The sequence below is a fragment of the Rissa tridactyla genome, chromosome 14 (genome assembly GCF_028500815.1).
Source record: "Rissa tridactyla isolate bRisTri1 chromosome 14, bRisTri1.patW.cur.20221130, whole genome shotgun sequence".
In the NCBI taxonomy this organism is placed as follows: Eukaryota; Metazoa; Chordata; class Aves; order Charadriiformes; family Laridae; genus Rissa; species Rissa tridactyla.
Window position 1 is genome coordinate 6,258,742 of NC_071479.1, and position 15,248 is coordinate 6,273,989.

Consider the following 15,248-nt stretch of genomic DNA (forward strand, 5'->3'; position numbering starts at 1 on the left):
AATGAATTAATTATTAAGTGTTGCAGCAATGATCAGAGGTCCAGTATGAGGGAAGGATCAGACATATCCATCGGTGACAATTTTTTAAGTGACATGAAAAAGCCTTCTGAGCAATTTTCTGAATTAGCCGGTCTTACACTCAGATTTTTCTTTGCTGTGTAGAGTTGAAAATAAAGTTGCTTAGGATTCCCTTCACTTCCCCTTACATAAAATTTTGACCAAAAGGAATGTTTTTGTACCTGGAAGTACATTGGGTAAGTGATGTTAATTAAAAATGTGTGTGTAATTCTTTTATGAGCACCCTTGCTACTTCAGTTAAGGCCATAATCTTGACAGTTGTTCTCACTGTAATTGTGCCTATTTATATAAAAATTTTATTTTCTCTGAATGACATGCAACTTAATTATATTTGTAGAATTATATACCCGCCTATGTCTGTATGGTGCATATCCTTTAGTGTATAATAATTACCATACGTCCAAGAAGGAATCTGATTTCCTGATACCAAGGAGATAAATATTTATAAATACTTAATAATTATCTTTGTTTAATACTTGTTTCAAAATTGATGGTTCTTGTAGGTATGAGTATTACTGTTGTGATCAATGGCTTTGTTAATTCAGAACTGCAATATTGGGCTTTTTGGTGTTGCTTTTTTTTCTTAGTATTCATTAAACGCTTTGTATTTCAGTGTTTTCATTAAATACTTTGTAAGTCTGGAATGGATTATTTGATCCAAGTGGGTTGAGGCAGCTTCTTTGTGGTACCACGTACTCGATTTTTTTTTTGCAGTCCAGTCTGTTGGTTTTTGGAGGAAGCTTAAGGTGTATTACGTATGTGGAGTCCGAAGCCAGCTTGGATCTGCACATGTCTGCTTAATCCAGTTTGGAAAAAAGTCTCACTTCAGACAGTGCTGAGGCTGGATTAGCTGAGATTTGTGAGATTCATCCTTCCAACTAAGACGGGTGATGTTGGCTGGTTGTCTTTTCTGGAAAACTTGCGTTCTTTGGGGCCTGACACAACATGCTTTCAGGCACACCTGTCTGTGTAGATATTAGTGGAGGCCTAAGCAGCTGCAAATAGGATTTGCCATTAGAAAAGTACAGTGGGACTTAAATCACCAGTTATGAGACTAATTCAAGTGATGAGCAGGACAAAGTGAGGAAGCACCATTTTTTCAGTCAATAGCTTGGATTTCTTAAATATGTCATGGTAACCAACAGTTTCTGGATGAATACTGCCTAGTGTGGACTTCATGTAAAACCTAATTCAACATAAATGACAAGTAATACACTTTTTTTCCCCTCTGCATTTCTTGAGTTGATTGGAAGTGGGGGGGATAAGGACTTGGCATGGCTTTAGGGACACTCAGTTACACTCCTTCACAGTTGGCGCCTGAAAGAGAAAAGAGAAGTTAGTTCCTAAGATCATCTTGTTTCTGAAGTTCTTTTCTCTGAGAAAGAACTATGGAATCTCTTGTATTGTTTTGGTTTGTTTTTAATTTTATTTATTTATTTGCACAAAAACATTTGCTTTTCAGGACTTCTGTTTTCATCATGTTTTCTCACTGGTGCTGGATGAGCTGAAACTTCCTGCGTCCTGGGGAGAGCATGTACAAAAGGAATGACCTCATGGCCAATGTGATGGTCACCTCCGCCACTCCAGAGGTACAGTTCCTTGTACTTTGTTAGCTCCTGTATCAAAATGGAAATTTTGGATTGTTTTCACAGGTGCCCTTTCCGCTGTCAGTCATGTCAGTCCTTTTTCTTATGCATGGTGCAGTATTTGACAACAGAGTAATTTTAGAACACTCCATGGTTCTGAGTGTTCACAACCTGTTTTTTTATTGTTGATGGTGATTACTCATTTCGAGTAGTTTAAACAGCATCTTTGACCTGTTACTCCATAACTTACAGCAGCCATTTGAGTTAAGAGCAATGTAACGTACCATCTAAATGGAGCCAGTCAGAAAAATTCCAGTTGATTCATTTTTAAATTTACTAGTCTACTGGTAAGCAAGTGCTTACATAGGTTTTGTTCACTTTAATCCCTCGTATCCTTTGGAGACCAGGCAGCTCTGTCGTGATGTTTCCACAACTGAGGACTGCTTGGCAATCAGTTACTCTACTCAGTTTTTCTGCTTTTTACTTTCATGTAATATTACGGTGAAATATCAATCAGCTCTAGTAGAGCTTGCCCCGTAAAGCACACATTGTAAATGTATGACTGGAGGTACTTTTTGCTTTTTTAAAAAGGTAACATTTCGATGAAACTCTTCCCTGGTTGAAAAATTCTACTTCATCTCTTAAGACAGCTTAAGAGCTGTGTGAAGCAAGTTTTTTCCATCGTAGCGGTAACTTTTGCACACACAACTTGATCCTATCAAAGCAGTTGTCTTGATTTTCATAAAACGAACCAGCTGTGAGCTGATCTTTAAAAATCTTAAAACAAAAATACGTAATACAGCTGTGACCTGCAGAAGATCATTTTCTCAAAGGTAGTATAAATGCCCTCAGACTAAGAAAAGTAGTTTTCCATTCTCTCAAGATGGGGGATGTTTTGAATCGGGTATGCAAACACACAATTCTGAAATTCTTCTTCAAAATAACTTTTTTTTAAAAAAGACTTCCACACACCATTTTCTCAGAACCGAAATATCTGTCATAGATCAGAGCATAAGAAGTCTCCAGGGTCAGACCAAAGATTCTTCCAGTCCATTATTCTGCCTCTGATAGTGGCCAACAGCAAACGCCTGAAGAAGGGCACAAGAGCAGCGCAAGCACTGGAAACATCCCCCCGGTGCCATCCTGGCCACAGCTGTTTGCAGCCCAGGGACTTCCTGAGGGGAAGGTCCTGTTTCCTCTCTCTCAATGTATTTGTCTTCCATAAATTTGCTCAGTTCCCTGATTGAATATGTGTAATCTTTTAGTTTATACAGAATCCCATAACGAGCTATTTTTCCGCTTAACTGTGTGCTGTGTGAAGACCTATATCCTCTTACTCATTTAAAATCCACCTCTAATTTTAACTGATAACCCGGCGTTAGATGAAGCAAAGAGAGACCATTCCTGTCTTTCCTCTCGCTTACTTTGATGGTTACCGTACTTCCTCCCCACAACCCGCTGCATCGTTTCCAGGTTGAAGATTTCTAGCACAGCCAGTCTTTCTTTGTAAAGAAGCCACTCCATACCTGGCATCATCCTTGTTGCCTTATTCTGAAACTTTTCCGGTTCTTTGATAGCCTATTTAAGATGGAGACTAATACTGCATAAGTATTCCAAGTTTGGGTGTACCATGGATTTATAAAGGAGCATATTCATACTCTGTTATGTATTTTCTCTTTTCCTTTTCCAGACTTACTAAATCTTGTGAAGTTCCTTTTCAGTTTTTCATTGACAGGTTTTGGTTTTTGTTTTACCACATTGAATGAATAAAATGAAGATCCATAGTCGTCAACAAACTGTCACCTCATTGTTCACTGTTGAATAGGGTTGTTGAATATATAATGATCATCACTCATCCGTGGATAATTCTCTGCTGATTCATATATGCTCAGTGCTTATAACTATCTTATTACTCACATACTCAGTAATAACTATGTTGTTACTGCTTTGTAATTATTTATCATTGCAAGGATAGTCTCCATGCTAGGGCTGCATAGTTGCCTTAACATCTTTGGAGTGAGGAACCATGTCAAAAATCTTTTGGAAGTACAATAATTTTATTTATTAATCGTGTTCCTTTATCCACATGTTTGTAGATACTGAGGCAGCACTTCTCTTTCAAAATACTAATTTGGCAGTTTCCTGGTACAGCATACCTATCTGTGTTTCTGCTAATTCCCCTTGATTCTCTTCTAGGGTTTGGCCAGTACAAATGTCAGGCTTCCTAATCAGTATTTCCCCAGATACTCTGTAGAGGGGAGAAAACAAAAATCAGCATCTCATTTAGCACCTTCTAATGCTTTGCAACCAAGTCACTTTTAAGTGAGAATTGCATATCGTAGTTTGTTGAGATGCCAAAACATCTTGTTTTGACAACACTGTTCTACTAGCAAACAAATAACCTCAGTGATTTAACATACGTATATTTTTATTCAGTGTGTAGTTTTAAGTTAAGAAATAGTAAAATAAAGCTGCTATTATTATTATTAAATCACATTATTCCTGAAGAAAGGAAAATGAGGCACAAGAGCCTGCATCTGAGCCCTTGGACAGAAACTTCAAAGGGAAGTCAAGGCACCGATTTTTAAGGCAAGACACAGTACTCCTCTGAAGTACCCTGGAGCTAACATTGGGTTAAATTTCAGGATGTGTCAGTTTTGCCTTTTTTATAATGTTATGGATAGAGCAGCATGATTTGGATCTACCTACTTTTTACATTGAATATTTAATTTAAAAATTTCAGTTGAATATAAATCTTCAAAATCCCAACATATTTCCTTGTGTGTGACAGCTCTTTTATCTAGTCTATAATTTAAAAAATAGCTTTCCAAACTGGAAATTCCATAGAGCTAAAACCGTATGTCATTATAGTTCTTGTAGAAGAAAGTTAGTTGGAAACATTCACGTGAACTGTGCTGAACTAAATTTTACAACTCAGTGTAAAGCTATTTGAAGTTCATACAGTTTCTTGCAATTTCTTAATACTTTTCCACATATTTATTTTCTGAATTTTACATGAAACTCATCATTCTGCAGATAAGCCCACTATTTTTTCTTTGTAGGGTAGTAGCAGCTCAGATTCTCTGGAAGGGCGAAGTTCAGATTATGCCAATAAAAGCTACGATGCAGTTGTATTTGATGTGTTGAAAGTAACTCCTGAGGAGTTTGCTGTAAGTAGAAATGTTATTTTTGTATTTAAGCTTGTATAAAATTGAGGGCTTGCAGGATATTAAAAAATACATACTTTTTTTTTCTTAAAATATTTTAAATGATCTTCCAATGTTCTTGAAAACAAATTTCTGATCATACAAACTTTAACGAAATAAACATGTCTTGGGATTTAATCATTCAGTACTGACCTGACACAGCGTATTTATTTTTCTGCGTAAAGCCATTTGAATTTTTTCTAGTGTTTTAGAAGACCCTAGCATAGGTTTAAAGATGTTAGTTATCCACAGTCATTTTTTTTTAATTGAAACCACAAATACTCATCTTTTCTGCTGAAACGTCAGTTTCTCAGAAAGCTCAGTTTTTTAAAAGCAGGAAAGAAGCTTGTAGAGAGGAAACAATTTGCATTCCTTAATAACAAGTTTTCAGTACTAAACTGAAAGCAGAGCTGCAGTTTTGGCAAAAGTCCAATACAGTTCATGTGCTCGGCCCCTTGTTTTTAACTTACGTGTTAACTTGCTGGGGCGCAGGAATGAGTGAGGATGAAACCTACTGAACTGAGTTCAATGTTTTCATTAACATTCTGGGCATCAAAATGATGTTTCCCTCATTTGGCATAAGGTCATTTAATATCCATTCACAAAAAAGTCTTGGAGATATGCCTATATTATTGCTCTAAGTTTGTGATTTTGGAACACGTTCTAATGACTCTTTTTCAACACTAATCCAGAGTACACAGATGATAGCTGTTGTTAGGCAAAAATATAAAAATACATGGTTGGCAAATCTACATCAACTCAGTTAAAAAAATGGCCTGATGCTTTCGCTCCTGTTCGTTCAAATTCAGATGATCTATGGCCAAGGACAGCCTTCAGGAACGAACAGAGACACAATTTAGACAGGTCAGTAAAATCACACAAAAATAGAGATGTCCGATTTCATCAGAGCAGACTGAATATTAAGTCCAAAGACAGCCCAGAACATAGTGTGCAGTCTGCACCAGCAAAAATGAATTTGTGGTGATCTCAGAACTTGTTTATAAAATGATCAAGTCAAGGTAAGGTTGTTTGTAACATATCAGTTACAACTCATCAGTTTTCTATTATGTTCATAATTCCTACTGCGGTTGGTTTGAGACGGAAGCTTGTTGATGAGGGTCTTGATTTAACGGTACACTTTAAAAACACACGTGTATGTGTGCACACACCCCCTTATGTCATTGTAATACATCTTTTAACTCTGAAGTCCAGACCCTCCAGTTCCACTCCTAGCCATGAACAAAGCAAACAAACAAAAAACCCACCACCCCCAAAGAAACCAAAAAATGAAATGTGTGTCCGTAGGACAGTGAGGTGTGAAATAGATCATATGTAAACCCTAGTGGTAGGGCTGTTTGTTTGGGGTTGGTTTGTTTGTTGATTTTAATATGGTCACACAAACTTTTAACACCAAGGCTTTCTTAGCCAGAGTAGCTGTTCTCCTTGTGCCGCTTTAAAACCTTTTCATTGGTTTACCCTCATCCTCTTATTTTTTTATTAACAGCTCAAGTAATGTTTACTGCTTCTGTTCCATCCAGAGAAGCAGATAATTTCTTTTTTCAGTAAATAATAGCAACCAGTAAATTATGCTTACCATTTCTTATTACTGCAGTAGCCTGTTTCAAATAACTTTAAATAGTTCAGCTGGGGAGAATGAAAAAAAGCACAGGTCTGAGTCTACTGTAGTTAGTACCGTTTGGTTACTGGACATCAGGGCAGAAATCTGTAGAAGATGGGATTGCTGTATTGAATATAAATATTTAGAGAAAGGGAGTGGAGCCAAGTTAAGGTCACATCAAAATTTAGCGTGTTGTGTTCCTTTTTTAAAATTTGGAAGCAGCAGAGGAGAAATTCCCTGGTGGTGATCACCTATATAATGAAAAGAGCAGCAGCTTGTCAATAGTACTGAATTTTGTTTTAACCTTTTTAGTGTTGGTTTTTTTTTTTTACCCATATCTTGTTGAAACAATTATTAATTCTCACTGAAAACTTTTTTATTGACATCACACAGTATGGCTTATAGTCAGCTTTTTGAAGCCTCCACTATGCATCGTATTAGGAGCCAGTCAAGAAGTTCCAAATAGCCATTTGTGACTGCAGTTTTTCTCGGAGCAGAACGAGATCTTAATAACATCTGAGTTTATAAATACCCAAACATTACTCGGAAGTATAAATGGCAGAGTTGAGTGCTGCTAAGAGTGTTCGGCTAGGGCTTTGTGACAAAATCTTTGACTTGGCATAATAAAAAAGCAAGAGATAATTAGATGGAAAGTTTATGGAAGGGAGTTTTTTTCATCTCTGTTAAATTTTATGGGCCTCATTAACTTTCCTAGGCTCATGTCTGAGGAATCATACTAATAGTAGAAACCTTATTAATATTATATTTAAATAGATAGTTATCATTCTTAATTGGTGGAATCAAATGAGCACTTTGAGAGGGGGTTAGCAAATTCTTGCTGTTTCGGGTGTAGTGTAACAAAATGGCCAACAGAGAAGCTTTGCTGGGGAAAGGCTCAAAGAAACATTCTTTGACACTTTCTTTTACACGTTAAATCATGTAAATTACAAAATTCAAAGCTCTGTAGGTTTATACAGTCACAGTACAATTGAAGTACCTATTGGTTAAACATAATTTATATAACTTCCAAATGTATAATGCCATTCAATCACCGAAGCAATTCAAGTACCTTATCACTCAGATGCTAAAAATGTTCTATAAATGCTTTTTTTCCAAAATCATTGGCTTTGAAACAGCATTACAATGTCTTATCAGGATGTACCCATCAGTGACTGAAAATCTGTGTATATGACCCCTTTAAAGCATGTTCCAATCACAACTAATTAACACATCATAATGCTTTATTGCCTTTCCACCCAGGGAATGTAAAATGTATGCTGGTTTCTGTGCGAAAGGCAAATAATTCTTTCTACCATTTCTGTTACATCAATAACGGGCCCAAACAGTAAGACTCTCAAACACATGTTTTTCCTCTTAGACCGCTGCACATACTGAAAAATTTCACCCAGTTACAGCCGGCAAATGTAAGAGAATCTCATGACGTGTTGCCCCTGGGGTGGTGGAGCTCCTGCTTGCGGTGCCAGCCGGGGGGGGACTGGTCAGGTCTGCTCTGGGGGAAGAGGTGACGGTGTGGGTTGTAGTTACGAAAGGGCAGATGTAAACACACGATTGTTAGCTCTTCGTATTATATTATTTAAAATTTTCTCTTTCTTGCAGAGCCAGATTACATTGATGGATATGCCAGTATTTAAAGCTATACAGCCTGAGGTAGGTTTTCTTAAACTGTCTATTTACATCTTTGGAGTTCAGTGACTGAGGAAATGTAACCATTTAAAGAATGCTTTTTCATTCAAAAACGCTCAACTTCTTGCACTGCACTAATATTCTTCTAGGCTTATTCCTTGTTAGCACTGTGAATCTGTAACACAGCCTGGCGTACTTTGATTTGTCATCCGTTGCCAAAAGAGATGACTATGCTTTTCTGAAAGTCTTCCTTTCCTGCTTTGTCTTGAGTGTTTCTTCAGGATAAATTTATCACATGTCAAAATTATCCGCTCTCCCTTCTGCTCCTGTTTTTCAGTTCACATCTGATTTCAGAGTTGGACTTATGCCTCTAGTCATAACCTGTGTTTTTTAGGCTGCATCAGCTGCTTGGTGAACTTTTTAATTTGTACTATCATGTTTGAGGTTCAGTTCTGAGGGAATAAATCAGCTCAAACCCTTAAAAGTTAATGTATTAGTGTCCTTTAATATTTTAACCTTTTAGGAAAGACACAAAAAGAAACTTGAGGCCTGTTGAGTAAAAGCAATCAAAGTTAACATAGACGTTTGAAAATCAGAAATAAGAACTTCAAAAATGAAGTACAAAGGTAGTTATCAGAATATGTTAAATTTGCAGAAAAGTGATATTTAATCTCGGTGTTTTTATGAAATAAATTTATTTTCTGCAAAAGGTACAAGAATTGCACGTTTCCAGCTTCAAGTTCATTAATATAAGACCATGTCCTTAGATTCATTATGCTTTATTGTCTTTTTGTGCCTATGTGGAATATCATTAATACATAAAGGGGGAAAAAAAACCCTGTAATATTAGCGTAACTGAATTTTTGACAACATCAGAAAGGGCAGTCCAGTTTAGAAGGTTCTTAGTAGAAGAACATTCTATTAAGGTAGAATTCATATAGTTTGGTCTTTAACAGCAACTCATTGTGTATTACAGTGGTTCAGAGAGATTAGCAGTTTTCTATTTTGAGGAAGCATAGGAAGGAAAATAAGAATTTATCTGTGTGGTGTCTGGACTTCCCGTCAGATAAATTAATTTTGTTTCAAGAAGACCAAGACAGTTTTGTAGCTGAAAACACTTTCGTGCTTCTGAAATTAAATGTATTCTCCAGGCAGTTGTGGAGTCTTTTCTTTACTGTGGCAAAAAAAAGGGCAAATGAACAATTCAATAAGAAACCAGCAATAGCCATAGAAAACAATCTGTTAACACAAAACTAGCAGTATTTACAAATAAATATCATAGATACTTTTTCATGAGAATATTTTGCTAAGAAAAACATCAGAACAAAGTGGAGGTTTCGCCAAAAGCAGAGGTAGTGTGATACTCTGAGAAGAATGAATACAAAATGAAATACAAAACCATAGATGTTCATATTTAAAGTGAATTTTGCGTTTGCTTTAACTGCTATCAGATATTTATGCCATAGAATTTTATAGCAGAAAAAAAATACTCATTTGCTGTTCTTCTTTTCCTTTGTCATTGCTTCATTTTGCCTTTTGGAAATTAAATTTCCTGAAGTGCTACTTGGATTGATTGGCAGATAGATGGAACTTAGTGAGAAATGATCAGAAAAAATCTGACCTCGTGTTTTCAAATTCTGCCGGAATAGAGTGTATAAGTAGCAGTTGCCATAAATTATTAGTTTTTAATTGTATTTTCTGACTTTCATCATATTGGAATTACCAATATAATTTAATTGTTTGTTTGCCAAAAACAAACAACTATTTCTATTCTGAAACTCTGCCAACTGTAGGACTAGGTTTTAAAGCAAATTATAGTCAGTGTATTTGCCAGCTACCTGCCTCTTGTTATTAGGTAAGTTAGTAGACTAAGAAGGTTGCAGTTTTCTGGTTGGGTCAAATATTAGTATATAGTCTGTAACTGTCCACTTTTGTTTGAGGCCTCGTAGCTGTCTAAATTCAGTTGATGTATTTCATAGAATCACAGAATGGTTTGGGTTGGAAGGGACCTTAAAGCCCATCCAGTCCCACCCCTGCCCTGGGCAGGGACACCTCCCACCAGACCAGGTTGCTCCAAGCCCCGTCCAACCTGACCTTGAACGTCCCCAGGGATGGGGCAGCCACAGTTTCTCGGGGCACGATAACTTCTCATAGAATCATAGGGTTGGAAGGGACCTCTGGAGATCACCCAGTCCCACCCCCTGCCAGAGCAGGGTCACCCAGAGCAGGTGGCACAGGAATGCGTCCAGGTGGGTTTGGAATGTCTCCAGAGACAGAGACTCCACCACCTCTCTGGGCAGCCTGTTCCAGTGCTCTGCCACCCTCACAACAAAGAAGTCCCTCCTCATGTTGAGATGGAACTTCCTATGGTCAAGTTTGTGCCCATTACCCCTTGTCCTGTCGCTGGGCACCACTGAGAAGAGCCTGTCCCCATCCTCCTGACACCCCCCCTTTCAGTATTTATAAGTGTTGATAAGGTCCCCCCTCAGTCGTCTTTTTTCCAGGCTGAAGAGACCCAAGTCCCTCATCCTTTCTCCATAAGAGAGGTGTTCCAGTCCCCTCAGCATCTTGGTGGCCCTTTGCCGTCCCCTCTCCAGCAGTTCCCTGTCCTTCTTCGTTCTGTCCTTCAGAACTTTTGTTGTTCTGTGTCCGTAAGCTTGGACACCCTTTGGTAAACGGCGCCTTTGAGGCCGGCAGGGTTTCAGGTGGGTGACTGATGGGCAGGCGGGTGTCTGCCATCCTACTCCCGGACTCTGCCTGCCCACATTCCTCCGGTGCTGCCCTTGTGCTGCACGGGCGAAGGAAAGGCCAGTGTTTCGGTTGAAAACTGTGCTCCATGATGTACTCGTTTCATTACCTCACTGGGTATGATGAAGGCAGAGTTATGGTCCCTACTTTTCCTTTCATACCTGCTTGTGCAAGGCGGTCACAATTGCCCTGCAGAATCGGGCAGGAAGCGGAGGTAAATACACGGCACGTGAATAAGAGTGAATACCTCCAGAATACCTCTCGTTCCCTCTGCCAGAAAGGGGGCGTGGAAAAAGCATGGGGAGGTGGAAGCGTTTTGCTAGATGTTGTGTAGCTCCGTTCCAGGGCAGAATGGTGCACAGAGGAGGTTTCCCCATCTTCCCGCTGCTTCAGTGAGGTCTCTGTTGCTAAATTTTGTATTTGGGGGAAGAGCATTCTACTGTTTTTTTCTTCAGGTTTTAGTCTTTAACATGAGCTTATGCATGGAGGGAAAGAAAAGATTTTAGAGTTCTGGTTGCCAAGTCTTTTCTCAAACACGCAGACATCCTTTAAACCTAGCATTTGCTGAGGCTTTTTTCTGCTTTTCCGTGGAGCTATTACTAAAAACCACATGTGCTTGTTACTTTGCGAGAGTTCAGTGAGAGGACGTCTGAGTAACAATTCTTTGTTCTCCAGCAGAACTAACTGTGCTCACATTCTAGATGTCTAGGTAACTTCATTTAGATTTGTTTGTTTGTTTGTTTGTTTTTCCCAAAGTCCTGGAAATTGCCATCTCCACAAATTGCAGGGTTTTCTTGCACGCTTGATTGGAATGTTTCTTGTGACTGTGCATTGAGGAAACTGCCTGCATCCTTCCATACAGAAAGATGAATTGTAATACTAGAACACGGTATACTTTAGCAGTATAAAAAAAATTCAGCAGGAATACGTTGGGTCACTTACTCTTATCAGCCTTCCCATTCAGTCCAAATTTTAAAGCTAGTCAAATGATTTTACCGTGCACGGGATTTTCCATGGTTGCTTGCTAGCCCTCTAGCAACTGCGTAACATCCTTAGGTTACTGACCTCTTCCGCTTGTCTGACAAATGTAGATTCTGCTGTCCCTAGTAGAGTGACGGAGATTTTTCCACGTACACGTGTTATTTCCAGACTCTTAAGACCAGATGTGCACCAATCATGTGGAGAATCGGTGTCTTGACAGATGCAAATTGTCATTTTTATCTGCAGAAGGCTTAAATGCTGGAAGGTTGGGATACAAAGTATGTTTGGAACTGGAAATGCACACAGAAGTGTTTGGTTAGACTAGTTGTCATTGAATCGGTGCCTTGGATTGATTTTAGCAGTTATCTGATAGATGCCTCTGTCATGTATCAGTATTTACACTTTTTAATGTTTTTAAACATTACTGATTTCTAAGGCAATTTTTAAATGCTTTTCCTAGGAACTAGCCAGCTGTGGATGGAATAAAAAAGAAAAACATATCCTCGCTCCAAATATTGTTGCCTTTACTAGGAGGTTTAACCAGGTAAATGATTTGATTACTGTGATGAACAGGTACGGTGTGACACATGTCTTCGAGTACAAAGTTAAATAGAACTACTCCTGTGAATTAGAATTTAAGAATATTTTTCTAAATGAAGATTAAGATTTTGAAATGGCAGTTCCTGTTTTCAGTTGCTTTGTGCACGTTTGTGTTGTTCCTCTAGACCGTTGGTTCCTAAATAATAGTTCCTAATAATTTTTGCTGATGTGTCATGGCACAACATTAGCAATTCTTTTCCTTCTGTTTCAGTGTTTCAGCTGCACATTTAGTTATCTTGGTGTTGCCTCATTTCTCTACCTACTTCTTATATCCAGTGGTAATGCTTTCGGGTAATTGTATCTGTACAGATGAGAATTCATGGGATCAGAACTCTTTTCTTTCCTTACCCCATTTTCTCCCTGGAGCATCACAAAAGTTTACTACTATTTCATCTAATAACGTCCTTTATTTGTAAATAAATTCACTTATATGTGTTTATTTTATAGGTCAGCTTTTGGGTTGTACGAGAAATATTAACAGCACAGACCTTAAAAATAAGGGCAGAAATATTGAGCCATTTTGTGAAAATAGCTAAAGTAAGTGCAGTTTTCTTGTACTGTCATTCAAAATCTTATTTCCTATTTGTTTGTTTCTGCACTACTTCTATGAACCGTTGTTGGATTACAGGGGGTAACGTTCTTTTTTAGCACACGTGCTATGTTGTACCAGATGAATAAGACAAAGCTGTGACATCTATTGTTTTTACTTGGTTAAATAAAACTACCCAGTTCAGTGTGACTCGTCTTGTACCTTTGCCTAACATGTTTAAAAGCGGTTTGTCTTGTTGATGGCCAGATAGGTGTTGCCAACACCGAATGTGATGGTTGTCCTGGTTTCAGGTAAAACGGAACCAATTTTCTTTTCAGTAATTTTACTTCCCAGTTATTTTACTTTTTATTTAAGCCTCTTCTAACTGACTGAAATTAAGAGCACGCTTTTCAGACAGTGTCGGCTTCTAGCGGATGAGGTCTGATGATCATAGTTCATACCGAGGGATGGTATGCAGGGAGGCTATTGCGTACGCTTTTTGCTGTAACAGCCAAGGTCAGATAACTTCGTTGTGCACCAAGTTGGAGGGTTGGAAGCCGAAAAGCACAGAGGGGTCCTACCTGCGGGGAGGAGCGGACAGGGCTCGTGACCCCAAACTGACCAGCGGGGTGTTCCATCTCATGGGCATCACGCTCGGTATAAAAGCAGAGAGACCCAAGGGGCAGCCTCTTCCTTCAGTGGCCGGTGTCCGAGCAGGACTCTCTCGGTTCCGTGCCTGCCTGACCCAGATCCGGAATCCAGTTCCCGCCCGTTGCTGCGTCCAGTCTGGGACTTTCCCAGTGCCTGCTGGTGACATGATCGGGTTTTGTATATATTGTATCGATTTCATTATTTTCTTATTGATGTTATTATATTTTCTTTTTATTAATAATATTTCACTGAAGTAGTTTTAGTTTTATTTTCAGCCCGTAAGTCTCTCCCTTACTTTCTCTCCCTTCTCTTCTGGGAAGGGAGAGAGAGGTTCAAGAGAGCATCTGTCATTCCTTTAGTGCCCAGCCCAAACCACAGCAGTTGTGAACTGTTCTGGTTTTTGTCTTTTCCCGTTTAAGCTTACCTTTTATGAAAAGAAATCTCTTGCTTCCAAAACGACTATTGTGAGACTTGTATTCTTTCTTGTAACATGTAGTTGCTGGTAGAAAGTACCACTGTTAAAGGGCAGTTATTTTAATGAGCTTCAGCACTGCGTTTTACAAGTCGTTCTTAACTTTGAAAAAGATATATTTATTTGAAAAAATATTTCTCTATTTCATGACCTGTGGTCATTCTATTTTGTATGACCCTGTGTGACACTTACTAATATTAGTAAGAGACAGCACTTGGATCAAAGGCCTGAGTGCTAATCTTGTACCTGTGAAATTGTGTGTGTGTAGGTAATTAGAATAATATTTTCTATGTAATAAAGAATAAATTTTTTTGGTATTGTCAATATTTCCAGTCTGTTTACTTAGCAGTTTTGGGCTTATGCAGAAGAGAATTTATCTGAGTAAGTTGCTAGCACAAAGGCATAGCCCAAGTTCTAAGACAATGGTCAACCTGGAGGTGCCAAGTTGCTCTTAGAAATGAGAGGGTTTTTTTATTGTCCCCTGCAAAAAGGAAAACACTGCCCTCTTTACCTCTTTTTCTTTTTTTTTTTCCCTTTCCTTCTCTTCCCTCAATAAAATCCAGATCTTCCTCAAGTGCTCCTGAGAAATGAGTAAATCGATCACTCGAGGATGAATCCAGCCTCTTCTTAAGATTTACAAAGACGCTACACGACAGCAGTTCTCATTTTTCTGTTTTTCTGGAACTATGTTGTGGGAAACTTTATAATCTAAGACAGCTTTATTCTAAAGTAGTATCTCTTTTAAGATCAATGTGTTTTGAGTAATTGTCAACACAGTGAATTTAAAGTACGTTGAGGTGAGGAAAATACATCCTGAAAAAAGATTACAAAATAATTATATTAATTCTGAAAGGGTCATCAGCATCTTTGGATGATGATTTTGGTTTGGTTACGTTTTTAATTTCCACAATTATACTCATTTTCAAGAACAATGCATCAAATTTTCGTATTTTCTGTTCCTTGAAGGAACAGCCTTAGAAAATAACAAATTCAAATTAAATACAGTTTGTATTCTCACAACTGAAATGCCTGTTGTTTTGAGGGGTATATTTGGAAAATTGCCAACTTTTAAAGTGGTCTTAAGAATTTTGCACAGTGACAGCGTTGGATGTTGTCTGCAGCCATTAAAAAGAAA

At 38.2% G+C, this 15,248-nt stretch overlaps 1 protein-coding gene across 13 annotated transcripts in view; it reads left to right on the forward strand.

Moving 5' to 3' along the window:
* RALGPS1 (Ral GEF with PH domain and SH3 binding motif 1) overlaps positions 1-15,248 on the forward strand; it is a 142,145-nt gene that overhangs the window by 40,447 nt on the left and 86,450 nt on the right. For 10 of the 13 annotated variants that reach the window (XR_008469284.1, XM_054220644.1, XM_054220647.1 and 7 more), the window contains 5 exons: positions 1,541-1,667; positions 4,727-4,834; positions 8,106-8,156; positions 12,322-12,405; positions 12,909-12,998. Coding sequence is in view for 12 of the 13 variants with exons in the window: in XM_054220644.1 (XP_054076619.1) it covers positions 1,611-1,667; positions 4,727-4,834; positions 8,106-8,156; positions 12,322-12,405; positions 12,909-12,998 (390 nt within the window). In the remaining variant the exon portion in view is untranslated. Of the gene's footprint in view, positions 1-792; positions 966-1,540; positions 1,668-4,726; positions 4,835-8,105; positions 8,157-12,321; positions 12,406-12,908; positions 12,999-15,248 lie in introns of all 13 variants that reach the window. The other 3 variants (XM_054220646.1, XM_054220648.1, XM_054220651.1) reach the window with 3 other exon arrangements.